General features: G+C 49.4%; 1 protein-coding gene across 1 annotated transcript in view; it reads left to right on the plus strand.

Moving 5' to 3' along the window:
* Positions 1-27,084, plus strand: part of DNAI1 (dynein axonemal intermediate chain 1) — a 217,942-nt gene that overhangs the window by 2,254 nt on the left and 188,604 nt on the right. Inside the window, exons 2-4 of the mRNA XM_075932798.2 lie at positions 19,279-19,353; positions 22,885-22,983; positions 25,708-25,788. Coding sequence (XP_075788913.2) covers positions 19,279-19,353; positions 22,885-22,983; positions 25,708-25,788 — 255 coding nt within the window. The remainder of the gene's footprint in view (positions 1-19,278; positions 19,354-22,884; positions 22,984-25,707; positions 25,789-27,084) is intronic.

Consider the following 27,084-nt stretch of genomic DNA (forward strand, 5'->3'; position numbering starts at 1 on the left):
AACAAGGACACGAGAACTTTATAAACGGAGCTAGAAGAATAATAGCAGCAACACAGTCAACCCAGGTTTTGCAATACTGCAAGTTGCTCAGCTTTTGCATCTCACTTAGAGATTATTGAGAGATTAAGTCATTCTGCTCCTCCTCGAGCTGTGAGGTTTAACTTTAAAACCAGCTGAAGATCATAACAATGGCCATGTAGACTGATGCAAAAAATCATTTACAGGCAGTCCCCGAGTTACGCGGATCCGACTTATGTCGGATCCGCAGTTACGAACGGGGCCCTTCCTCTCCCTGGTCTCCAGCAGACCAGGGAGAGGAAGCAAAGCAGCGGAACACGCGGGCAGCGGACAGCCCAGACGCGTCTGGGCTGTCCGCTGCCCGCGTGTTCCGCGGCTCTGCTCTGCTCTGCTCTGCTCTGCTCTGCTCTGCTCTGCTCCCCGGTCTGCAGACCAGGGGGACGGGGAGCAGAGCAGAGCAGAGCAAAGCCGCAGAGCCCGAGGGCAGCAGGATAGCCACGGCGCGTCTGGGCTGTCCCGCTGACCCTGTGCTCTGCGGCTTTGCTCCGGACGCCTGTGGTACAGCAGCTGGGGCGCTGCCGGTTGGTCCCGTAGCGCCGCTCTGGGCGCCACTGGACCAACCCAGCAGCACCCCAGCTGCTCTACCCCAGGTGTCCCCAAGTCAGCAGCTGCTGAAAATGACCAGTGGCTGACTACAGGAAGCCCCTGCCCCGGGCTTCCTGGAATCAGCCGCTGATCAGTTTCAGCAGCAGCTGACTTGGGGATGCCTGGGGTTCTTAAGTTGAATCTGTATGTAAGTCAGAACTGGCGTCCAGATTCAGCCACTGTTGAAACTGATCAGTTTCAGCAGCGGCTGAATCTGAACGCCAGTTCCGACTTACATACAGATTCAACTTAAGAACAAATCTACAGTCCCTATCTTGTACGTAACCCGGGGACTGCCGGTATTTATTCTGCAAAGACCTCATTGTCCTTGAGTGCTCCTTTAACATCTTGATTGCCCAGTGACCCCACTGATTGTTTAGCAGGCTTCCTGTTTCTGATGCATGCTAAACAACCAACGGGGCCACTACTTTAAAATATTTGCTGTTACTTTTTGAGTTTTGGGCTAGCTGTTCTTCAAATTCCCCTTTGGCTTTTCTTGTTCTATTTTCACACTTAATCTGTCAGAGTTTATGCTCCTTTCTATTTTCCTCACTAGGATTTGACTTCCACTTTTTAAAAGATGTCTTTTTATCTCTCACTGCTTCTTTTACTTGGCTGTTAAGCCGCAGTGGTACTTTTTTGGCTCACTCACTGTGTTTTTTAATTTGGGGGTATTCATTTAAGTTGGACCTCTATTACGGTGTCTTTGAAAAGTTTCCATGCAGCTTGCAGGGATTTTACTTTTGTTGCTGTGCCTTTTAATGTCTGTATAATTAACTTCCTCATTTTTGTGTAGCTTCCCTTTCTGAAATTAAATGCTACAGTACTGGGCTGCTATGGTGTTTTTCCCATCACAGGCATGTTAAATTTAATTATATTATGGCTACTATTTCCAAGCATTCCAACTCTATTCATCTCTTGGACCAGATCCTGCACTCCACTTAGGAGAAAATTAAGAACTGTCTCTCCTCTTGCAAGCTCCAGAATCAGCTGCTCTAAGAAGCAGGTATTAAAGGTGTAATTTAAGGTAGTGAGAGGAGTTAATATTTCTTTTCGAGTGACACACACTGGATGCTCTTGTCCTTTGCAAAGCTGACTCCTTGTCACCCAGAACACCCCGAATTTGATTAGTAAAAACAATGTCACGCATACTCATTCTCTCAAGTGTGGAATAAAAGTTTTACTTGTCCTCGCCTCAGCTGGTAGAGAACTGTAACAAGAAATCCTTAAGTCACAATTCGTATTCCATAGCCAAGATTTTAGCTCTTACCTGTGCAACATAACTGCTAGTATTCAGAAATGTAGAGAGACAAGGTGGATGAAGTAATATCTTTTACTGGACCAACTTTGGTCCAAATGCTTGTCTCTCACCAACTGAAGTTGATCTAATGTATGTGTGTATATATATATATATATATATATATATATATATATATATATATTAGTAGCTATGCAGGTGAATGAGCTTTTGATGTATCACTGATGTGGTTAGGTTCTGTGATAGTGTCGCTAGGGTAGATGTGTGGACCGAGCTGGCAGGGATTGGTTCCTGGGTTAGTGTTAGTGTTTCTGTTGTGGTGTGTGATGTTGGTGGTGAGGATTTGTCTCAGGTCAGAGGGCTGTCTGTAATCAAGGACTGGCCTGTCTCCCGAAGTTGGTGAGAACGAGGGATCATCATCTAGGATAGGTTGTAGACACTCAGGGAACGTCTAAAGTACATGGCTCCGTCGACGGAACCATGTAGATTAGTTTATACGAAAAAGGGAAATGAAGCTGCAATTTAAATAATCACCGCTGCATTTAAATCAAAATGGCCAGGATCTGCCGACGAAGGGTTCTGGGGTCGGCAGATCCCCGTCTAGACTGCCGCACTGTGCCGACAATCAGCTTATTGGCACAGTGCGGTGGACATTTTGATTTAAATGAAGCAGTGATTATTTAAATCACAGCTTCATATCCCTTTGCCGTCCTGTCTAATCTACATGGCTCCGTCAACGGAGCCATGTAGTCTAGACATACCCTCAAAGATGTGTAGCAGAGCTTTTAACTGGGGGCTGTAGGTGATGGTTAGTGGCATACTGTTGCTGTCTTTGTTCGGACTGTCCTGTAATACGTGACTTCTGTGTGTTCACTGGCTTTGTCAATCAGTTTCTTCTTTTTGTTCCTTGTTAAATGGAGCACTTTGTATTTGCCCTTATTGAATTTCATCCTTTTACTTCAGGCAATTTCTCCATTTTTGTCCACACCATTTTGAATTTTAATTGTATCCTCAAAGCACTTGTAACCCCTCCTAGTGTGGTATCGTGTGCACTCTAGGGATGTCAATGTGTAGACGATTACATAATTAACCAATAAGCCTGGGCTTATCAGTTAATCTTGTCGACTATATGCATTCCCTCCCTTGCTGCCTCTCTTAAAAGCTGGCTCTGGACAGGGGCTGCTGCCACCCGGTGCTGCTCCCTCTGTATCAGAGACAGCAGTGCAGGGCAGCAGGTGGAGCTGGCCTGCTTGAGAAGCCAGGTTTTAAACTGGCTCCACTCATGGATTGGCTCCTACTTGCCATCTCATGCGGCTGCCTGATACAGAAGCAGCAATGTGGGATGGTAGAGGGCTCCCCAGGAGCAGGGCTGGAAGCGTGCTGGCTGCTGGCTGCCGGCCTTGCACCAGGGAATATCAAATCGTCATGCAACTGCTAAAATTTCATGCGGTTACACAACTATTCAGTTACACGCTATCTAACATTCCAACCAGTTATGCACCTAGGGATGGTGTAGACGGAGCTTGGTCCTGCCTTGAGGGCGGGGGGCTGGACTCGATGACCTCTCGAGGTCCCTTCCAGTCCTATTATTCTATGATTCTATGATTCTATGATACCTCATAGTAGCTCCATCTGCATTGTATTTTCATGGTTTGTCTATGAGAAGGTCACACAAGACCGTATCAAAAGTCGTATCAAAGTTAAGATATATCACATCTACTGCTTCTCTCACATAGTGGCTGTGCTCCCAGCTCCGAGCTACACACTCACACACACACTGACTCCCCTGCCTGAACTCCCCAAGCAGGGGAGGTATTGCAATATGACAGTACCTGTAAGAAATTTAAGTTACTTTCGCCTCTGAGATGGACACTGTATTTGCACTTTTCCAATCCTATAGTATCCCACATGCCGTGACTTTTTGAAGATAACTCATCTAGCTCAGTGATAGAGATGTAGCCGTGTTAGTCTGGTGTAGCTGAAACAAAATACAGGACTATGTAGCACTTTAAAGACTAACAAGATGGTTTATTAGATGATGAGCTTTCGTGGGCCAGACCCACTTCCTCAGATCAAATAATGGAAGAAAATAGTCACAACCATATATACCAAAGGATACAATTAAAAAAAATGAACACATATGAAAAGGACAAATCACATTACAGAACAGAAGGGGGATGTGGGGGGGGGGGAAGGAAGGTGAATGCCAGTGAGTTAATGATATTAGAGGTGGGGAAGGGGAAATGTCTGTGAGTTAATAGTATTAGAGGTGATAATTGGGGAAGCTATCTTTGTAATGTGTAAGATAGCTGGGGTCTTTGTTAAGTCCCGTGCGGAGAGTGTCGAATTTTAGCATGAATGCCAGTTCAGAGGATTCCCTTTCAAGTGCAGATTTGAATGTCTTCTGAAGTAGGATGCAGGTTAGCAGGTCATTGAGACTGTGTCCTTTCTGGTTGAAATGACAAGCAACTGTTTTTTCTTTGTGATCCTGTCTAATGTCTGTTTTGTGGGCATTGATTCTTTGGCGAAGGGTCTGAGACGTTTGTCCAATGTACATAGCAGACGGACACTTTCGGCACATGATAGCATAGATTATATTTCTGGAGGCGCAGGAATATGTATATTTGATCTTGTAACTCACTTGGTTAGGCCCAATAATGGTGTCAGCAGAGTGAATATGTGGACAAAGCTGGCAGCGGGGTTTGTTGCAAGGGAAAATACCAGGGTTGGTATTAGTGACAAAGACCCCAGCTATCTTACACATTACAAAGATAGCTTCCCCAATTATCACCTCTAATACTATTAACTCACAGACATTTCCCCTTCCCCACATCTAATATCATTAACTCACTGGCATTCACCTCCTTCCCCCCCCCCCCCCCACATCCCTCTTCTGTTCTGTAATGTGATTTGTCCTTTTCATGTGTGTTCATTTTTTTTAAATTGTATCCTTTGGTATATATGGTTGTGACTACTTTCTTCCATTATTTGATCTGAGGAAGTGGGTCTGGCCCACGAAAGCTCATCATCTAATAAACCATCTTGTTAGTCTTTAAAGTGCTACATAGTCCTGTATTTTGTTTCATCTAGCTCAGATACCTCCTCAATCAGCAATTCGATTATTCTAGGATCCATTTAATCAGGCCCTGCCAACTTGAAAACCTTTAACTTGTCTCCTTGATAGGATGTTAACAAGCACTCTGGTGTAACCTCTGCCAGATCCAGAAACCTCTGAGTCTTATGGCTCTTGCATTCTATTGCTTTGCCTTAACTATGAAATGCACCCATTGCTGACAAATATGCACACTGATAAACTGGCCTGGAATAGAAGCAGGATTTAACCAATTTCTTAACTGGTACTGAACACAGTTTTTCTTTGTCCACATTTAGGGCTAAACTGTATTCAGAACCAGTTGATCACCAACCTGTGTCAGCAACGGTTTTTTTTCCCCATTGTAGGCGAGGCTTACGAGTTTGGACAGCAAGAGGTTTCCCATTACCCTCAAGGCACAGGCTTGTGCTTGTTGATGCATACATGTTGTTTTTTTTCCTACCCAAGTAAGTTGTCAATGAGAAACCAAGAGGGATTGTTCATAAAACACAAGCGACACTCGAACATGTTTCTTTTTGTTCCCTGCAGAAGAGCCTGCTGGCCTGAAAGGTGCACGAAGCCATTCCTGCCATGTACAATGAACACTTTGGTTGGTGTTTTTCAAAAAGCAGATTAAAAAAAACCTTCTTGGTAAATAGCTGTTAAACTAGAATCCCTGTTGTGTGTAAATTGACGTCTGCTGCAGAGAAACCCAAAAGTGACCTTGCTTCCCTTTGCTTTATTTCCACGTAGGATTATCGTGCTCATTGTATCACGCAGCCCTTCACTATGGAGGCTGCTGACATTCAAAACAAGAGTAAGATGCTAACAGGAAATTACTAGATGGCTTTGCTGAAATGGCAGCCTCAGGTCGCTTTAACTGACTCTTTGCCGGAAGCTGCTAGTGACTTGGTTCATCTGTTCTATCAGGCTACATGCTAACCTTTGTGCGCTGCTCCAGGGAAAGCAGGAATGATAGATAGTGTCTGTGCTCTGGAAGATAAAGCAACTTTAGCAGGTACATTTGGATTGCTAAATTGTAAAGGATCAACAGCTGGTTGTGACAATAGGTGCTGGGGGGAGGAGACACTACTGACTGACCCAATTCAGGCGGAATTGCATAGAAACCAGACTGTCTACAGTCCAAGACTGGGGGTCCTCCACTAGGGAAATCAATGTGTAGTCGAGTGCACGATTAATCGATAAGTTTAGGCTTATCAGAGGTCTTTGTATCAGAGATAGCAAGGGGGGGAACAGGAGCCAATACACATGGGAAGCCAGTTTTCAAGCCAGCTCCCCACATATATCAGCTCTCATGGAGCCGCCTGTCTGCATCCCCTGCGCGTCTCTCTTGGGAGTTGGGGGGACAGGTGGGAGCCGATGAGCATGGAGAACTGGCTTTCAAGCCAGCTCCCCACACATATTTGCTCACACGGAGCTGCCTCATCCACCCTCCTCCCCCTCCATGCTGATGCCTCTATCACCTCTCTTCCCCTCCCCAGCGCTCCAGGAGCTGCGCTGCATGCCCGCTCCCCTCACCTCTCTTCCCCTCCCCGGTGCTCCGGAAGCTGCACCGCACGCCCGCTCCCCTCACCTCTCTTCCCCTCCCCAGCGCTCCAGGAGCTGCGCGGCATGCCCGCTCCCCTCACCTCTCTTCCCCTCCCCGGTGCTCTGGGAGCTGCGCTGTACTCCCGCTCCCCTCACCTCTCTTCCCCTCCCTGTGCTCTGGGAACTGTGCTGCACGCCCGCTCCCCTCACCTCTCTTCCCCTCCCTGTGCTCCGGGAGCTGCACTGTACGCCCGCTCCCCTCACCTCTCTTCCCCTCCCCGGTGCTCCAGGAGCTGCGCTGCACGCCCGCTCCCCTCACCTCTCTTCCCCTCCCCGGTGCTCTGGGAGCTGCACTGTACGCCCGCTCCCCTCACCTCTCCTCCCCTCCCCGGTGCTCTGGGAGCTGCGCTGTACTCCCGCTCCCCTCACCTCTCTTCCCCTCCCTGTGCTCTGGGAACTGTGCTGCACGCCCACTCCCCTCACCTCTCTTCCCCACCCCGGTGCTCCGGGAGCTGCACTGTACGCCCGCTCCCCTCACCTCTCTTCCCCTCCCTGTGCTCCGGGAGCTGCACTGCACGCCCGCTCCCCTCACCTCTCTTCCCCACCCCGGTGCTCCGGGAGCTGCACTGTACGCCCGCTCCCCTCACCTCTCTTCCCCTCCCTGTGCTCCGGGAGCTGCACTGTACGCCCGCTCCCCTCACCTCTCTTCCCCTCCCCAGTGCTCCGGGAGCTGCACTGTACGCCCGCTCCCCTCACCTCTCTTCCCCTCCCTGTGCTCCGGGAGCTGCACTGTACGCCCGCTCCCCTCACCTCTCTTCCCCTCCCCAGTGCTCCGGGAGCTGCACTGTACGCCCGCTCCCCTCACCTCTCTTCCCCTCCCTGTGCTCCGGGAGCTGCACTGTACGCCCGCTCCCCTCACCTCTCTTCCCCTCCCCGGTGCTCTGGGAGCTGCGCTGTACTCCCGCTCCCCTCACCTCTCTTCCCCTCCCTGTGCTCTGGGAACTGTGCTGCACGCCCGCTCCCCTCACCTCTCTTCCCCTCCCCGGTGCTCCGGGAGCTGCGCTGTACTCCCACTCCCCTCACCTCTCTTCCCCACCCCGGTGCTCCGGGAGCTGCACTGTACGCCCGCTCCCCTCACCTCTCTTCCCCTCCCTGTGCTCCGGGAGCTGCACTGTACGCCCGCTCCCCTCACCTCTCTTCCCCTCCCCAGTGCTCCGGGAGCTGCACTGTACGCCCGCTCCCCTCACCTCTCTTCCCCTCCCTGTGCTCCGGGAGCTGCACTGTACGCCCGCTCCCCTCACCTCTCTTCCCCTCCCCGGTGCTCTGGGAGCTGCGCTGTACTCCCGCTCCCCTCACCTCTCTTCCCCTCCCTGTGCTCTGGGAACTGTGCTGCACGCCCGCTCCCCTCACCTCTCTTCCCCTCCCCGGTGCTCCGGGAGCTGCGCTGTATGTCCGCTCCCCTCACCTCTCTTCCCCTCCCTGTGCTCCGGGAGCTGCACTGCACGCCCGCTCCCCTCACCTCTCTTCCCCACCCCGGTGCTCCGGGAGCTGCACTGTACGCCCGCTCCCCTCACCTCTCTTCCCCTCCCTGTGCTCCGGGAGCTGCACTGTACGCCCGCTCCCCTCACCTCTCTTCCCCTCCCCAGTGCTCCGGGAGCTGCACTGTACTCCCACTCCCCTCACCTGTCTTCCCCTCCCTGTGCTCCGGGAGCTGCACTGTACGCCCGCTCCCCTCACCTCTCTTCCCCTCCCCAGTGCTCCGGGAGCTGCACTGTACGCCCGCTCCCCTCACCTCTCTTCCCCTCCCCAGTGCTCCGGGAGCTGCACTGTACGCCCGCTCCCCTCACCTCTCTTCCCCTCCCCGGTGCTCCGGGAGCTGCGCTGTACGCCCGCTCCCCTCACCTCTCTTCCCCTCCCCGGTGCTCCGGGAGCTGCACTGTACGCCCGCTCCCCTCACCTCTCTTCCCCTCCCCGGTGCTCCGGGAGCTGCACTGTACGCCCGCTCCCCTCACCTCTCTTCCCCTCCCTGTGCTCCGGGAGCTGCACTGTACGCCCGCTCCCCTCACCTCTCTTCCCCTCCCCGGTGCTCTGGGAGCTGCGCTGTACTCCCGCTCCCCTCACCTCTCTTCCCCTCCCTGTGCTCTGGGAACTGTGCTGCACGCCCGCTCCCCTCACCTCTCTTCCCCTCCCCGGTGCTCCGGGAGCTGCGCTGTACTCCCACTCCCCTCACCTCTCTTCCCCACCCCGGTGCTCCGGGAGCTGCACTGTACGCCCGCTCCCCTCACCTCTCTTCCCCTCCCTGTGCTCCGGGAGCTGCACTGTACGCCCGCTCCCCTCACCTCTCTTCCCCTCCCCAGTGCTCCGGGAGCTGCACTGTACGCCCGCTCCCCTCACCTCTCTTCCCCTCCCTGTGCTCCGGGAGCTGCACTGTACGCCCGCTCCCCTCACCTCTCTTCCCCTCCCCGGTGCTCCGGGAGCTGCGCTGTACTCCCACTCCCCTCACCTCTCTTCCCCTCCCCGGTGCTCCGGGAGCTGCACTGTACGCCCGCTCCCCTCACCTCTCTTCCCCTCCCCGGTGCTCCAGGAGCTGCACTGCACGCCCGCTCCCCTCACCTCTCTTCCCCTCCCTGTGCTCCGGGAGCTGCACTGTACGCGCGCTCCCCTCACCTCTCTTCCCCTCCCTGGCACTCCAGGAGCTGCACCGCACGCCCGCTCCCCTCACCTCTCTTCCCCTCCCTGGCACTCCAGGAGCTGCACCGCACGCCCGCTCCCCTCACCTCTCTTCCCCTCCCCGGTGCTCCGGGAGCTGCGCTGTACTCCCACTCCCCTCACCTCTCTTCCCCTCCCCGGTGCTCCGGGAGCTGCACTGTACGCCCGCTCCCCTCACCTCTCTTCCCCTCCCCGGTGCTCCAGGAGCTGCACTGCACGCCCGCTCCCCTCACCTCTCTTCCCCTCCCTGTGCTCCGGGAGCTGCACTGTACGCGCGCTCCCCTCACCTCTCTTCCCCTCCCTGGCACTCCAGGAGCTGCACCGCACGCCCGCTCCCCTCACCTCTCTTCCCCTCCCTGGCACTCCAGGAGCTGCACCGCACGCCCGCTCCCCTCACCTCTCTTCCCCTCCCCGGTGCTCCGGGAGCTGCGCTGTACTCCCACTCCCCTCACCTCTCTTCCCCACCCCGGTGCTCCGGGAGCTGCACTGTACGCCCGCTCCCCTCACCTCTCTTCCCCTCCCCGGTGCTCTGGGAGCTGCGCTGTACTCCCGCTCCCCTCACCTCTCTTCCCCTCCCTGTGCTCTGGGAACTGTGCTGCACGCCCGCTCCCCTCACCTCTCTTCCCCTCCCCGGTGCTCCGGGAGCTGCGCTGTATGTCCGCTCCCCTCACCTCTCTTCCCCTCCCTGTGCTCCGGGAGCTGCACTGCACGCCCGCTCCCCTCACCTCTCTTCCCCTCCCTGTGCTCCGGGAGCTGCACTGTACGCCCGCTCCCCTCACCTCTCTTCCCCTCCCCGGTGCTCTGGGAGCTGCGCTGTACTCCCGCTCCCCTCACCTCTCTTCCCCTCCCTGTGCTCTGGGAACTGTGCTGCACGCCCGCTCCCCTCACCTCTCTTCCCCTCCCCGGTGCTCCGGGAGCTGCGCTGTACTCCCACTCCCCTCACCTCTCTTCCCCACCCCGGTGCTCCGGGAGCTGCACTGTACGCCCGCTCCCCTCACCTCTCTTCCCCTCCCTGTGCTCCGGGAGCTGCACTGTACGCCCGCTCCCCTCACCTCTCTTCCCCTCCCCAGTGCTCCGGGAGCTGCACTGTACGCCCGCTCCCCTCACCTCTCTTCCCCTCCCTGTGCTCCGGGAGCTGCACTGTACGCCCGCTCCCCTCACCTCTCTTCCCCTCCCCGGTGCTCCGGGAGCTGCGCTGTACTCCCACTCCCCTCACCTCTCTTCCCCTCCCCGGTGCTCCGGGAGCTGCACTGTACGCCCGCTCCCCTCACCTCTCTTCCCCTCCCCGGTGCTCCAGGAGCTGCACTGCACGCCCGCTCCCCTCACCTCTCTTCCCCTCCCTGTGCTCCGGGAGCTGCACTGTACGCGCGCTCCCCTCACCTCTCTTCCCCTCCCTGGCACTCCAGGAGCTGCACCGCACGCCCGCTCCCCTCACCTCTCTTCCCCTCCCTGGCACTCCAGGAGCTGCACCGCACGCCCGCTCCCCTCACCTCTCTTCCCCTCCCCGGTGCTCCGGGAGCTGCGCTGTACTCCCACTCCCCTCACCTCTCTTCCCCTCCCCGGTGCTCCGGGAGCTGCACTGTACGCCCGCTCCCCTCACCTCTCTTCCCCTCCCCGGTGCTCCAGGAGCTGCACTGCACGCCCGCTCCCCTCACCTCTCTTCCCCTCCCTGTGCTCCGGGAGCTGCACTGTACGCGCGCTCCCCTCACCTCTCTTCCCCTCCCTGGCACTCCAGGAGCTGCACCGCACGCCCGCTCCCCTCACCTCTCTTCCCCTCCCTGGCACTCCAGGAGCTGCACCGCACGCCCGCTCCCCTCACCTCTCTTCCCCTCCCCGGCACTCCAGGAGCTGCGCTACATGCCTGCTCCCTTTGCATGCAGCCCCACTTCTCTGCTCCTCTCTGGCGGTCCATGGAGGATGGGGAGTGCTCGGCATGCTGCCCCGCCTCCTCCCCTCCACATGGGAGCCAGGGCCTCTACAGAGGGGATGTGGCTGTAGCTGGGGCTGAGGGCCTGCTTCCCCCAGCCCCAGCTGCACCAACCGCCAGTGACTATACATACAGCACAATGAGGTCTAACTTAGCTGTTACCAATCATGAAAGAAATCTGTGCTTCCAAAATACTGCACTTCACTATGTCTGTAACAGCTGGAACTGCAGAGCGCCCATTCACCAGCTTCAGAAGACTTAAAAATGATCTCTGGTCATCAATGGGAGAGACGCAGTTTAGTCATGTAACTGTCCTTAACCGGCATCGAGACCAAGGATGGGGAAACTTTTTTGGGTCAGGGGTTGCTGATTCACAGAAAATCAGTCAGAGGCCACACACAAGTGAGAAGCAAAAAACCCCAAACCCACAGAAACCCTCACTGACACGGCCCCTGACTGAGGAGAAAGACCCCACATTCCCCTCACACACCAGAGCCTAGCGGTGCCCAGGCTAGTAGATTTTGTGTGCTTCAGCCCTGTGGCAGAATGGTGGGCAGAGGGTTGGAACACCAGCGCGGGCTCCCCAATGCTTGGGTGGGTAGCCCCAAGCCTTGGGAGCTGGATTCAGACAAGCTGGAGGTTGCCTCTGGCCCCCTGGCCTTAGGTCCCTCATCCGGAGCAAGACCATGCCAGGGAACAAGATGTAAATAAGTCTGCTGACGGTTTTGTCCAGAAAGCTAAAGTGAAATGTAATGTCTTTAAACTGGGATGTTAATGAACATAGCTTGCAGGTGATTGCAATGATTATAATATACTATAATCCATGATAACGTAATTATGTCATTCATAACAACTTAATCATTATTCAGATAGTAAAGAAGCCAATCACAGACAAATAGTCAGTCACTAAAATATGAAAGAAGTATACAAATGTGCTGAAAACAGTCTCCTCATAAAACAGGCAGAGCCCCCCTCCCCCCCGCATACCTCTTGAAAAGCACCCACTGGACAAAACAAAAGTCGGTGTCTATTTTGGGGGTATTAAAAATGATGTTTTATTCCTCAGTGAGATTCACTTTTCAGTGTTTTTCCACCTCCTGTTGTTCATCGGTCCTGACCACTTACATTGTAAGAACATAGATTCAGAGGCTGTCTAGCTCTGTGTATACTGCACCTAGCACAATGAGGCCTGATTTCAGGTGGGCTGTTTTGTGCTTCTGTAACACGAGTAAAAATAACCAACTATCCTAGAACTTAGATATGGAAAAGTCCTGTCGCTCCATTTGCCCCCTGTCTTGCAAAGACATTGGCTACGTCTACATTACCCAGTCTTGCGCAAGAACATATGCAAATGAGGCATGGTGATGAATATCGCTGTGCCTCATCTGCATACTTAATAATGAGCCGCCATTTTGCACAAGGGGCTTTTGCCTACACTGCGCCTTCTTGTGCAAAAGCCCCCTCTTGCACAAGAGCCGTTCTTCCTGAAAATAAGCGGCAGAATGGCTCTTGTGCAAGAGAGGGTTTTTGCTCAAGAAGGAGCAGTGTAGATTGCTCCTTCTTGCGCAACAGCCCATTGCGCAAAAATGGCGGCTCATTAAGTATGCAAATGAGGCACGGCAATATTCATCGCCACGCCTCATTTGCATATGTTCTTATGAAAGACTGGCCAGTGTAGACATAGCCAAAGGGTACATCTACACAGCAGGGTTAAAGCCAAAATAAACTATGCAAATTCAGCTAAGTCAATTGCATAGCTTAAGTTGAAATAGCTTATTTCAGCTTTTGGCACTGTCTACACAGCAGGAAATCTGAGGTAGAGGATTCTTCCTCCAACGTCCCTTACTCCTCATAAAATGAAGGTTACAGAAGTCAGAGTAAGAAGTCCTCCAGCTTGCCATTATTTCGACATTATGTCAAAATAACTGGTTGTAGTGTTATTTCATAGTGTAGACATACCCTTAGAAATGTGAATGGACTTAGTGGGTATGTCTTCAGAAGATCAGAGTCTAAGTCTGTCCCTATTCCCTGAAGGCTAATACAGGAAAGTTCACTACACTGGAGTCATTGTGGATAGTTCTTTGAAAACATCCACTCAGTGTGCAGCGCCATTCAAAAAAGAAAACAAGAAATGTTGGGCATCACTAAAACGGGGATAGAGAATAAGACAGAGAATATCTTATTGCCTCTCTATATATCCATGGTACGCCCACATCTTAATACTGCGTATAGATGTAGTTGCTTCATCTCAAAAAAGATATCTTGGCATTGGAAAAGGTTAAAAAAAGGGGAACAAAAATGATGAGGGGTTTGGAACGGGTCCCATATGAAGAGAGATTAAAAAGGCTGGGACTTTTCAGCTTAGAAAAGAGGAGATTAAGGGGCATATGATAGAGGTCTATAAAATCATGACTGGTATGGAGAAAGTGAATAAGGAAAAGTTATGTACTTGTTCCTGGAACATAGGAACTGGGTGGGGTCACCAAAATAAATTAATAGATAGCAGGTTTAAAACAAACAAAAGGAATTTTTTCTTCTCTCTGCGCATAGTCAACTTGTGGAACTCCTTGCCAGAGGATGTTGTGAAGACCAGGACTTTAACAGGGGTCAAAAAACAACTCGAAGAATTCAAAGAGGTTAGGTCCATCAATACTTATTAACCAGAATGAGTAAGAACAGTGTCCCTAGCCTTCCTTTGTCAGGGAAACATGTACTGGGATAGACATTTCGATACTATCTGAGGGCACGTCTGCACTGCAGCATTATTCCGAAATAACAAGGTGAGTGTCTACACAGTAAGCCCATTATTTCAAAATCATTTCGAAATAGCAGGTTTCTTATTTCGGAGTAATAAACCCTCATTCCACGAGGAATAACGCTTATTCTGAATTAGTTATTTTGAAATGGGGCATGTGGACAGCACAGCTGAGGTTATTTCTAATTAATTGGCCTCCAGGGCTTCTCACAGCTTCTCATAGGTATAAAGGTGCAGGTAGAAGGGAACCTGCTCGTGGCAGAAGGAGGGCCCTGGCAGCCCTGTGTCACAGAGCAACGCCCATTACTGCCGCCATGAGCGACCCCACCGAGCCCTCCACGACTGCAACTGAGCTGGCAGCCAGCTCCCAAGCCCCTACCCAGGGGTGGAAGAGGGTCCCTTCCTGGTCTGTGGAGATCCTGGATCTCATTGAGGTCTGGGGAGAGGAGGCTAGCCTCCAGGATCTCCACACCAGGCGCAGGAATGCTGATGTGTATGGCCAGATGGCCGCCAGCCTGGGCTAAAAGGGTCACATGCACACCCAGGAGCAGGTGAGCATGAAAATAAGAACTCAAGTAAGCCTACATAAAGGCCAGGGAATGGAGTTCCCGCTCCGGAGCAGCACCCCAGTCATGCCTCTGTTATGAACAGCTGCACTGCACCCTGGGGGTGGAATCCGCCCCTTCTTCCCCCGCCCATGTCATGGACTCTGGCCTGGAGCTGCCCATCACCAGCCTCCCAGAGGGCGGGCCAGTAGATGAGGAGGAGGAGGTGTTACCAGGAACTCAGTAACGATAACACTTAAGGTTAAAACCAGGATCTGATCTTATGATTTTTGTTCCTGACCCAGAAGTACAGGTCCCCCGACAGCCGTATCTATCACCAGTGGATTAATTGGGCCGAAATAACAATGCAACTCGAATGTACATTTAACCAATCTATTAAAGAATTTGAAACAATACACAGCGTATGACACTGACATCAACCCCAGTACAACCGGTTATGAACCAACCCCACACTCTCAAACTGGAAGAGAAAAGAAGATAGCAAAGGATTCCCCAATTACAATCAGGTAAGTAGTTAAAATACTTTACAGGTGTATGGCTTAGATGGAAGATGGCACTCCACTTTGACGGATAGAGGGGGAAGAAGCAAGCCTAGGACCTTCTACAGTTCAGCAGGAGACCTGCCGTTCGGGAGCAACACTAGGTGATCCCACGGAGATGTTATTCCGGCTCGAGTTAATCACGGAGCCCTGAGATTCCAAAGGGCTTTCACCACAAGGACTAGGATTCCAGAACGAGGCAAAGGAACCTAAGATGTCCCCTAGTCACAAATCCCCACCCTTCAGTAGGGGCTGTGGAGGGAGGCGCCCACAGTAGCTCAGAGATTCCTATCCCTCGCGCAGCTTCTATCCTGCAGCCTGATGGTAGGTCTCGCCTTCAAGCCTTCACTGTGAAGAGTGGATGCAGGATGACTAAGAAGCCGTGACGCACCAAGGGCCGGAGGAAGGGTGACGGAAGAGCAGCGGCAAAAGGAGGAGCAGGAAGAGCCTGGACCCCTCAGGTGACAGTTCTTTTAAAGTTTCTTAGGCGGGAAAAGCAGCAAGGGGGCTGAGCGCAAAACTGTCCTGTTCCGTGTGCAGTGTAGTGCACCTCTGAGGTGTTTTTCAGCTTTGGCGGGAAAAACAGGTTGAAGCCGGTCTTATTTGCTTCAGTGCCCAGAGCACAATCCAAGATGGAGTTTGTTGAAACAAAATGGAGTCCATTATAATAGAAAAGTCCTTACAGAGGTGCAGAAGGAGGAGGAGGAAGACCAGGCCAGAGTGGACACGATGCCCACCAGCCAGGAAGTCATTCTGCCCCTGAAGCTGATACCCCCCCCCTCAGGATCATGTCACCCAGGATTCGGACGAAGCTGGGGAAGGCCCGTCTGGTGAGTTCCAAGGAACGAGGCAGAGAGAATTCAACAGGAGGCAAAGTGTTGGGAGAGTTATGTTTTCCACCCTTCTTCCTCACTTTTGGTTTTGGGGTTTTATTTTTTCTCAAAAGTTTTGTGGCTCAAATTTCAACACCCTTGGTCACAAAGATGTAAAATCCCATTTAAAAAGTTAACCGGTTAAACGATCCGGTAATCAGGATCCTGCGGGTGGGAGGCTGCTCCAGCCCAGCCAGGTTGCTAGTGAACCACTTATCCGATAAGTATCACCCATTTAACCCTTTGCATCACTACTCGGTCACAACAGTACCACAAATAGGCTACAATGGAACAGCTCCAGAGTAAGGAGCTGTCAGAATCGGGTTCCTTGTTGGGAGAGTTTATATATTTCCTGGAGCTCAAGGACACACGCAAGGGAAGGGAACTCTAAGCATTGCAGGCTACAAGAGGAAGAGAATTCCAAGTGTAGGGAATCGCACAGAAAAAGGCTTGGAGGTGAGACTGGGAGAATAACACAAAAAGGCTACTGCTGGTGTTTTTTTACAAAGGGAAGGTTGACATATGCATAGTGCAGTTAGCAAAAGGCTTGACTTTCAAAGGGAGTTAGTGCTGCTACATCATCCTTAATTCCCCCAAGTGACACGTAGGATCACCCCACTGCCCTGCATTCCCTCCATTGCCTCGGGAATCGTGGTGGGGAAGGACCAGGCAGGGCACAGTGCACCAGTTTCTTTTTGCTTCGGGTGAAGTCAGATCCTTGCTTTCCTTCAGTGTTGTTTTTTGCTTTTAATATAGTTACAGATTTTTTGTTCACTGATTGCTCTTTATGTTGTGTTAATTGAAATACATCCAACTGCCAAAACCAATTATCTTCATATTGCCTTGTCGATGTCTTTACTACCAGATAAATGCATTTATAGACTCATTTACAGGGGAAATGGTAAGTAGCCTTTGTTTCCTGTTTAAAGTTAGTCGTTTGATTTTTGAATTGGGTCTAAATTAAATTGTGCTCTGGAAATCTGTTTTAAATTTTGTTGCTTAAATCACATTAAATTAATGTTCAGCATGTTCCTTTTAAAATAGAATGGCTACATCAGCAACTGCTACTGGATTGAAACAGTGTGTAAGAGTAGTATGGTCTAATGGTTGAATAAAGACCTGGGAGCCAGGATTCCTGGGGGCCGTTGTTCTGCTCTGCTACTGACTTCATTGTGTGACCTTTGGGAAATCTCTTACTCTTTCTATGTTCTTTCCATATGTGAAGTGGAGAATGATAATTCCTATCTCACTGGGTCTGGTGAGGCCCAGTTAATATTTTGTAAAATGCTATGGGATTGTCAGGTGAAAAGTGTCATGTAAGAGCATGATAATACTATTATTATTATGTATTCAATTATGTTGTTAGTATGTTGAGTTTTCTGAAGACACTTGCAAAGTTCTTTTGAAACCTATCAACGTTTGGCAGGTGTGCTAAAAAGCAAGTCAGCAATGGTACTCTGGGACTTTTAAAAGAACATTATCCCCGTAATTTAAAGTTAAAAGCAAATTATGTTGCTCAGTGCAATGTTATGGTTTAACATTAAATGTACTGGAATATGATTATGTTTAAAGTTGTTGAGTTGTTACTGACTGAACAAGGGCATAAATGCCCGGGACGCTTTCTTGAGGTGTCCAGAACTGTAAATCAAGGGTTCCCCCTCTGCCTTAGCATTAAACTGCTGGTGCTAAACTGAATGACAACTCCCAGCCACTCCATTTTGTTTTCCAGACTCACGGGTTCCTCCTGATTCCACCAGTTCAAGGAGACCCAGCGCCCGACATCCCACCCTCCCCCTCCTGGGTCATGACCCATAGTTTGAAAACCAGTGATCTAAGTGTTACTAAGCAAGAATAATAGAGACAGAAATGGTTCCAATGCAAACCAAAGTACAATCCACTTTTACGTGACTAAAACTTACCAGGCTACAGTCCTTCACTAAGCTGAGTTTCTAACTGAAAGCAGCCTTTCAACATCACCCATCCACATGGCAAGAGATCCCCTGTTCAAAGATACAAAGAACACCAACCTATTTGCCCCCATTGTGATAGAAAACCAACGCGTCTTTTTATTGTTCCAGGTATTCCTAGGAGGTTAGTGTCCTTGTCCCAAGAATCGGGATTAATTCCTGGGAATCAGACTCCAGTATCTTCCCATGTTGATATCACATACTCATGCTAATCTGTCCACCCTGTTTACCCGGGATGAAAATGAACTTGCCCATTGCCTCTGAAGTCACAACGCTCAATTGACATTAGAGACAGGGAGATAACTATCCTCCCTCTTGTCTGGAAGAAAACCTGGGTCTCCCTTTGTTGGGTTACAGACTTTTTAAGCATAATAGCAAGGAGTATCCACAATTCCTCATTTGTTGTTAATACCTACACTTCACAATGACATTAATGACCAGGATGTCCCTAGCTTTCATTTTATCACTCACATAACATGACAGTCATGTGTTCAGTGTAGTGAGTTTGTCTGGCCTGATAAGAATTGTTGCAGAGAAGTGAACAGCCAGTGGGACTTTGGGTCACCATCATCCTTTTCCAACCAAAAGGAACGCACGGATCGGTCCACATGCTATCAATTCTGAGATGGAATTTTCCAGAATAAACTTCCTAAAGACCTCGTTAGTGTTGATAACATTTCATGGCTTATCTTGTGGCTAGGGTGAACAACATGGAATATTTCAGGAGAAAATATTGGTCTAGTGTATTCTGTGCTGCCACATGTCATCATTAAAATGATTTGCGTGCAGAATTCCTGTTCTTGAGGCTTATCAAGCTATGGAAATATAGATCTATAGATATAAGAGATAAGAAAGTCATATTACAGTCATCATAGCCATCTTCTGTCCAAGCAGGGTATGTTCTGTTCCCTAGATACGTTCAATGTGTTTAAAAAATTCAAATACATTCAATACATTTGCCTATTGTGGATCCCATGACATAGTTTTTGCAAGAACAGGAATAACAGCATCCATGTCCTGACTAAATTTCATAGTTACATTTTCCAGGCTTATAGTTCCCCTTTGATTTCAATTTTATACGCAGTTGTTCAATTTCTGTCTTGAACTGTCACATAGAGTTGCTGCATGCTATTAAATTGCTGCTTTGTTATAGAGGTGGCTCTTTTCAGTGGAGTGTGTGTGAAATGATTCATATCCAGACTTTTGACTCAGTTTGTGCAGTGTCCTGAGATCCTCGGATAAAGATGCTGTAGAAATAATAGTTGTTTTCATTTTAACAAAGCTTGTCAGGCTCTTCTCAGTTCTTCTTTTTGCTTTGGTTATACCAGGAAAGTGAGTATAAACATCTTCACAGGTTTAACATTTTGTGTATGTTTGTTTTAGAGCCAAGGTGGAACTATAGGATCAGGAGTAAAGTCAGTACACTCCAGGATTTCCAAAACCATCTCGAAAAAACGGGTAAGAGTCACAACTTGTCACCAATCCCAAACTTTCTGAGTGACAGCATTTGTCTGCATCCATGAAAGCAAAGTAGATTACATTTCAATAATGGCCAAGTAGATGTAACTGGAGAAATTTAAAATGATTTAGCAATATAGGGCTGCTCTAGACTCTCTAAGAAGGGAATTACATCAGTAAATTCGAGTATGACATGGAAATTAAAACTAAAGTACATTTAAGGTAGGTCACAAAAATTAAAACATTACAAAGAGTTTTATGATGTAACTTCCAACATAGAAACCAACCCTAGACAAGGATTGTGGGCAAGGTGCCTGTCCAGGTAGCAAGCTGAAAGCATAGCTCAATTTCTTATGGTTAAACAGAGAACCACAAAAGTTAGAGAGATGGGTGAAGCCAGGGCTAACAAGGAGCCTGCCTTAATGCTGCTGTACCACTGATAGGTCTTTTAATGGCTCTGTGAGTGGTGCTGACTGGAGCTGCCAGGATCCCTTTTCATGCCAGGATCCCTTTTCAGTCATTGCTTGGCTTGGCATATTGTACAGGTTGAATCTCTCTAGTCCAGAGCTCTCTGGTCCGGCAATGTCCATAGTCCGTCCGGCCTGATTTTAGTTAGCCAGATGTCTAAGTTAAGCTTGGTCCTGCTTTAGGGAGGAGGCTGGACTTGATGACCTCCTAAGGTCTCTTCCCGCCCTAGAATTCTGTGTTTCTATGTCCATTTATCATGGATGTGACTTCCCATGGTCCACTCAAGTTTGTTTACAGCAATCAGTCCTGGCTCTCAGTGTTCTGTGCTGTTATTTAGCTCTAATTGACTCCTAAATGTCTTGTAAGAGCCCACCAGGCTACGGAAGTGTTGGTGATGCTGCTAGACGATATTGACCTCCTGTGGTTCAGCAGCCATCAGGTCCCAAGGCTATCGGACTAGAGAGGTTCAACCTGTACAGTGCTTTGTATTCTTACGGTGTTGTACAAATAACAGTCTCATAGGGGGCAGTAGAAACCACCTAACACTGCATCTTCAGGATTTTGCCTATCTCCTAGGACTGAAAGGGACCTTGAGAGGGCATCAAGTCCAGTCCCCTGCCTTTACAGCAGGATGAAGTACCATCCCTGACAGATTTTTGCCCCAAATGACCTCCTCAAGGATTGAGCTCACAACCCAGGCTGTGTCCAGACTCAGGGGTTTTTTCGGGAAAAGTAGCCTTTTTCCGAAAAAAACTTCCCCTGCGTCCAGACTCAAGCCGCGTTCTTTCGAAATTATTTCGAAAGAACGCGGTTTTTCTTTCGATGGCGGTAAACCTCATTTCACGAGGAAGAACGCCTTCTTTCGAAAGTTCGTCTTTCGAAAGAAAGCGTTCTTCAATGTAAATAGGGCTTCTTCGAAAGAGAGCATCCAGACTCACTGGATGCTTTCTTTCGAAAAAGCAAGCCGCTTTTTCGAAAGTTCAACGTGCAGTCTAGACGCTCTCTTTCGAAAGAGGCTTGCAGTCTAGACATAGCCCCAGGGTTTAGCAGGCCAATGCTCAAACCACTGAGCTATCCCTCCCCCCTGCGATTGTATTTTGGGCCGCAGTGTCAAACAGAGCTGGAGGGGTCTTCCCTTTCTCCCTCCTCACTAAGAATCTTTTTGGCTGTTCTGAGGGATGGGACAGGATCCCAAAGACTGCTGCACGCTGCTCTTGCTGCCTTATCTGGCAGGCAATGTTCATTGGATCATTATTACAGCCCCTGTGCCCGAAACCTGGCAGGCATGAGAAGTTCAGACTCTGGACATGGCTTCAAGTCCACAGGTTGTGTACCTCTGGACTAAGAGAGACAGTTTAACATAGCTGAGACAACTGTATGAAAAAGAAAGATTGATTTATTTTAAATTAAACTAATTACGCATTCTAATTTAAGAGAGAAAATTTGCCCCAAGCTGTTTAGCTCTTTAACCAGTGACTTGGTACACTGCAAATGTAGCGGTAATGAACAGGAATTTACATGAATCCCCACAGCAATCACTTTTCTATTACTGAGGTAGTGTAATGACACCACACCCCAACGCAAGCATCTCTGCACTCCAGCCATGCAGATAGGAGGTTTGCTTGCATTGTGGGACAACACCTGCTGAGCTTTACAAGAAAACAGCTCCCATTGCTCTGCCTAAGATACACTCCCTAAATCTGTATATATGAAATCATTTCTAGGTGTAGCTGATGTAACTCGACTTTAGAAATAACAAATGGTCCTTTCCTGAGCCACAGAGCAGACTGGATCTACGAAAAGTCTCTTAAATGCAGCCACCAAGGACTTTTCTGGTGGCCACAGACTCCTGGGCTCTGATGGGAAAAGAGGGGTATCTAGCAACCCTCCCACTCCCTGTTGCTCCTGGAGGTACCACCTGGAGGTACCACCTGCTCCCCTCTAGGTCACAACTCTGCAGGGCCAGGCAGCCAGTCAGTTTGCTTCCTTCCCAAGGCTGGTGGGGTTCAGATTTTAGGCTTAAGCTCTGGCTGCAGGGCTTCAGGCTCCAGTGTCCCACTGCCTCACCTTGCCCTTCACCTCCATCTCTCCTGGTGCCTGCTGCCTCCCCTGACCCTCCATCTGGAGTTTAATTGATCCCCAAGTTTGGCAAGGCTGAGTAGGGCTGCTGCAAAAAGTGATACTTGTGTTTGTTAATATCACTTTTTGCACCACGCTTAGTAGCAAGCAAGACATTACAATGATTTGGTCATGTGATGTGGACAATGATTAGGACAAGAAGCAATGGGCTTACATTGCAGCAAAGGGGGTTTAGGTTGGGCATTAGGAAAAACTTCCTAACTGTCAGGGTGGGTAAACACTGGAATAAATTGCCTGGGGAGGTTGTGGAATCTCCATCACTGGAGATATTTAAGAGCAGGTTGGACAGACACCTGTCAAGGATGATCCAGATGGTGCTTGGTCCTGCCGTGAGGGCAGGGGACTGGACTTGATGCCTTCTTGAGGTCCCTGCCCATTCTAGTGCTCTATGATTCTATGTGTATGTGTATGTTTATTTGGTTTTCCTGAAGCTGATTAAGTATTTTAGGAAAAAGCTTGCGAGTGGCCACCAAAATATTTGTCCCGAGAGCTCCATTCTAGAGCGTCAGTGTAATATGTTCTACATGATGGCTCTTTTAGAGGTTGGGTGTCATATGACCAAGAGAACTAGAGTCCTCTTTTAAATGATGAAGATTAAATGAAAAAAAAAGATTGCCCTTGTTGTGAGAAGGGAAATAAATGATCTTCTGACATGACAAGCACCTTTGACAGTAATGCAAGGTCTGATCCTGAGAAATGCAGAGTACCTTGCTGGTTCATTCATGGGCAGCTCTCACCTTCGAGACCCACAAGATCGGTGTTAGCTAAGCCTGGCCGAAGCTTTGTTCAGACAGGTCAAGCTGGAGCCAGCTGCTTCCCTGCTTCCCTTCCCTGAAACCTCTAGAACTGGCAAAATAATGCGTTTGGAACCAACAGAGCTGTCCCCACCTCAGGGCATTAATAGGTTTGTTGCTCCCCTGCTAGGATGAAGATGCCGCCACTGAAGTGGGAGAGGGGGCAGATGAATGGACATCAGCAAAAACTCTCATCAAACCCCCAGACCAATTGGAGTTGACTGAAGCTGTGAGTAAACTGGGTGGGGTTGCGACTTCTTTGGAGGATAGGGACATAATTCAAAATGACCTTAGAAAGTTAGAGAAATGGTCAGAGGTAAACAGGATGAGGTTTAATAAAGAGAAATGCAAAGGGCTCCACTTAGGAAGGAACAATCAGTTCCATACATACAAGATGGGAAGCGACTGTCTAGGAAGGAGCATGGCGGAAAGGGATCTAGGGGTCATAGTGGACCACAAGTTGAATATGAGTCAACAGTGTGATGCTGCTGCAAAAAAAGCAAATATGATTCTAGGTTGTATCAACAGGTGTGTTGTAAGCAAAACTCGTGAAGTCATTCTGCCGCTCTACTCTGCACTAGTTAGGCCTCAGCTGGAGTACTGTGTCCAGTTCTGGGCGCCACATTTCAAGAAAGATGTGGAGAAATTGGAAAGGGTACAGAGAAGAGTGACAAGAATGATTAAAGGCTTAGAGAACATGACCTATGAAGCCAGGCTTCATGAACTGGGCTTGTTTAGTTTGGAAAAAAGAAGATTAAGGGGGGACATGAGAGCGGTTTTCAAATATCTAAAAGGGTGTCACAAGGAGGAAGGAGAAAATGTGTTCCTCTTGGTTTCTGAGGACAGGACAAGGAGTAATGGGCTTAAAGTGCAGCAGGGGAGGTTTAGATTCCTAACTGTCAGGGTGGTCAAATATTGGAATAAATTGCCAAGGGAGGTGGTGGAATCTCCCTCTCTGGAGATATTTAAGAACAGGTTAGATAGACATCTGTCAGGGATGGTGTAGACGGAGCTTGGTCCTGCCTTGAGGGCGGGGGGCTGGACTCAATGACCTTTACATAAGACTGTGAATGGCTCGCTAACTACAAAAGCAGCTTCTGCTCTCTTGGAATTCACACCTCCAGATTAGCTGCTAGAAGTGGGCCTCATCCTCCTTGATTGGATCCACCTTGTCATCTCCAGCCTGATCCTGGCCTGCATATTTATACCTGCCTCTGGAAATTTCCACTACATGCATCTGACGAAGTGGGTCTTTGCCCACGAAAGCTTATGCTCCTACACTTCAGTTAGTCTATTAGGTGCCACAGGACTCCTCGTCGCTCTTCCACTGAAGTGATGAAACAGGGTTTCCTCTTATGGAACATCCCATATGGCCCACCAACAAACCCTGAGCACCCCAGGGACAAGCAGGATTCTGGAGTATTTTGTATTGAGGGTCCTAGCACTCTGGACTTCCTCCTTGGAAGCTTTGCTCCAGGGGAATCCCAGAGCCAGGGATATCCCTGTCCTCACCTGCCTCCAGTTTCTATGCTCAAAGGGGATCCCACTGCAATGGGTGGGCCATATAAAAGTGATGCAGCCTGAGGAGGAGATGGAGAGATAATTTCCAGTTTGAGGAGACATATATCCACTAGCATTGATCAAGTTAGCAAGTGATGGTGGCATAGACAGCAGGAGGGGCCAGCTGCCCTGAGTATGGATACATCCAAGATGCTAGGCTATAGTAAAGTATAGTGACGAATAAAATTGTCAGACACGTGGATGAATATAATTTGTTGGGGGAAAGTCAAGATGGTTTCTGTAAAGGGAAATCCTGCCTCAGTAATCTGCTAGAGTTCTTTGAAGGGGGTCAACAAACGTGGACAAGGGGGATCCAGTGGATATAGTGTACTTAGATTTCCAGAAAGCCTTTGACAAGGTCCCTCACTAAAGGCTCTTAAGTAAAGTAAGTTGTCATGGGATCAGAGGGAAGGTCCTGTCGTGGATTGGTAACTTGTTAAAAGACAGGAAACAAAGGGTAGCAATAAATGGTAAGTTTTCAGAATGGAGAGAGGTAACTAGTGGGGTCCCCTAAGGATCTGTCTTGGGACCCATCCTATTCAACTTATTTATAAATGATCTAGAGAAAGGGGTAAACAGTGAGGTGGCAAAATTTGCAGGTGATACCAGACTGCTAAAGATAGTTAAGACCAAAGCAGACTGTGAAGAGGTTCACAAAGATCTCACCAAACTAAGTGATTGGGCAACAAAATGGCAAATGAAATGTAATGTTGATAAATGTAAAGTAACGCACATTGGAAAACATAATAACAACTATATGTACAATATGATGGGAACTAATTCGGCTACAACTACTCAAGAGAGAGATCTTGGCGTCATTGTGGATAGTTCTCTGAAAACATCCACTCAGTGTGCAGCTCCAGTCAAAAAAGCAAATAGAATGTTAGGAGTCATTAAAAAAGGGATAGGGAATAAGACAGAAAATATCTTATTGCCTCTGTATAAAACCCTGGGACACCCACATCTTGAATACTTATGCGGTGACTTGTATTTGGACATCCCACCGCTTGTGCTGCCACAGCTACGATCTGTTATTAGCATGCAGGCTTGATCAGAGCTACAGGGTTTGTCTCCTCCAGCTGCCACAGACCCCTCCAGTTCGAACTGTAGACGTGCTCTAAGTAATCCTTCTGAAGCTGATGGAGCTACCCATGACAATAAGAATTATACCCAGTAATAGTTGCCACATGAGGCCCTAATTTGGCACATTCTGAACTAACTTTGCCAGAGCCCTTGGTTCTCCTGGAAGCAAAAGCTTTTGCTGGGATGTCCATTGCAGTTTGAACACAATGGAAATGAGCATAAGGAACCCGGAGATCGTTTTATAGTCCATGCCATTGGTGGTTCTTTAAAAGCAGGCATGTCTTTATGGCTCTATTTTTCCATTCCGAAGGAATTAAAAGAGGAGGTCACACGAATCCTGACAGCCAATAATCCACATGCTCCACAGAACATCGTCCGATACAGCTTTAAGGTACGTGCTGAGTGATCTGTAAATCTGGGTTCTGGTGGAAGCCCTCCTGGCTAAGATTTTTCGTCATGTGTTGATTTGTGCTTAGCTTCATTTATAACAAGGCACATTGTATTTTAGGGTGGATTTACTTTATTTACCAGATACTACTAGTGGTTCCTCAAGGGCTTTTGCAGAGGATAAAAGTCTATAAACATGAACATAATTGACTGCAGAAACAAGAGGCAGCAGGTACTTGACAAGTTCTGAAAGTGAATGTAATTAGTGCAGCTAATCTCAGTTGATAAATTATTCCATTCAGGAGTAATCAGTGGAGAGAGAGGATTCTTTACATTGTCAGTTGGGCATTTATAATTCAGTATCTGCATAGCGTTGTCCAGACTCACAAAGTATATGAGAGTTCAGAAGTGCGTTTGCTCAAACAGTGCCAGTTCAGGGCCAAAGTGAGGACACAAGTCCCCAGTCGGCGTAGAAGGGGCTGCAGAGACCACCAGGGAAGCTTCAGGAAGATCGTGTCTTAGGCTACGTCTAGACTACATGCCTCTGTCGCCAGAGGCGTGTAGATTAGGCTACCAGACATAGGAAAATGAAGCGGCGATTTAAATAATCGCCGCTTCATTTAAATTTACATGGCTGCCGCGCTGAGCCGATCAGCTGTTTGTCAGCTCAGCGCGGTAGTCTGGACGCGCAGGTGTCGACATCAAAGGCATTTGTCGACCACCCAGGTAAACCTCATTCCAGGAGGCATACCTGGGTGGTCGACAAATACCTTTGATGTCGACACCCACGCGTCCAGACTACCGCGCTGAGCCGACAAACAGCTGATCAGCTCAGCGCAGCAGCCATGTACATTTAAATGAAGCGGCGATTATTTAAATCGCCGCTTCATTTTCCTATGCCTGGTAGCCTAATCTACACGCCTCTGGCGACAGAGGCATGTAGTCTAGATGTAGCCTTAGGAAGTCCAATTTCTCCCTCGGCTCTCCAGTACTTGAGGCGCGTGCCTTGTGAAGCCAGCTACTTCCTCCGCATGTTCAGGTAGCTCTGCGGGTTCAGTAAGGGGAGGATGGAGTCATGGCCATGCCTCCTCCCCTCCTTTTTTGGGGTGGCTTGCACCCCTTGGGATACCCGGGGAGCAGTGTCTGCAGTGCCCCAGCTACTGTCCTTGGATTGTCCATCGCCTGTGAGTGGGGAGTTCCAAGGCTTGGAAAGGCACTTTGTTCCCTGGTCTCATTCCTATGCACTCGCACAAGGCCAAGGATAATCTGGCCATGGTTTTACTCCTTCTCAGAAAAGAGA

Source organism: Pelodiscus sinensis, chromosome 6 (genome assembly GCF_052426305.1).
Source record: "Pelodiscus sinensis isolate ZL-2025 chromosome 6, ASM5242630v1, whole genome shotgun sequence".
NCBI lineage: Eukaryota > Metazoa > Chordata > Testudines > Trionychidae > Pelodiscus > Pelodiscus sinensis.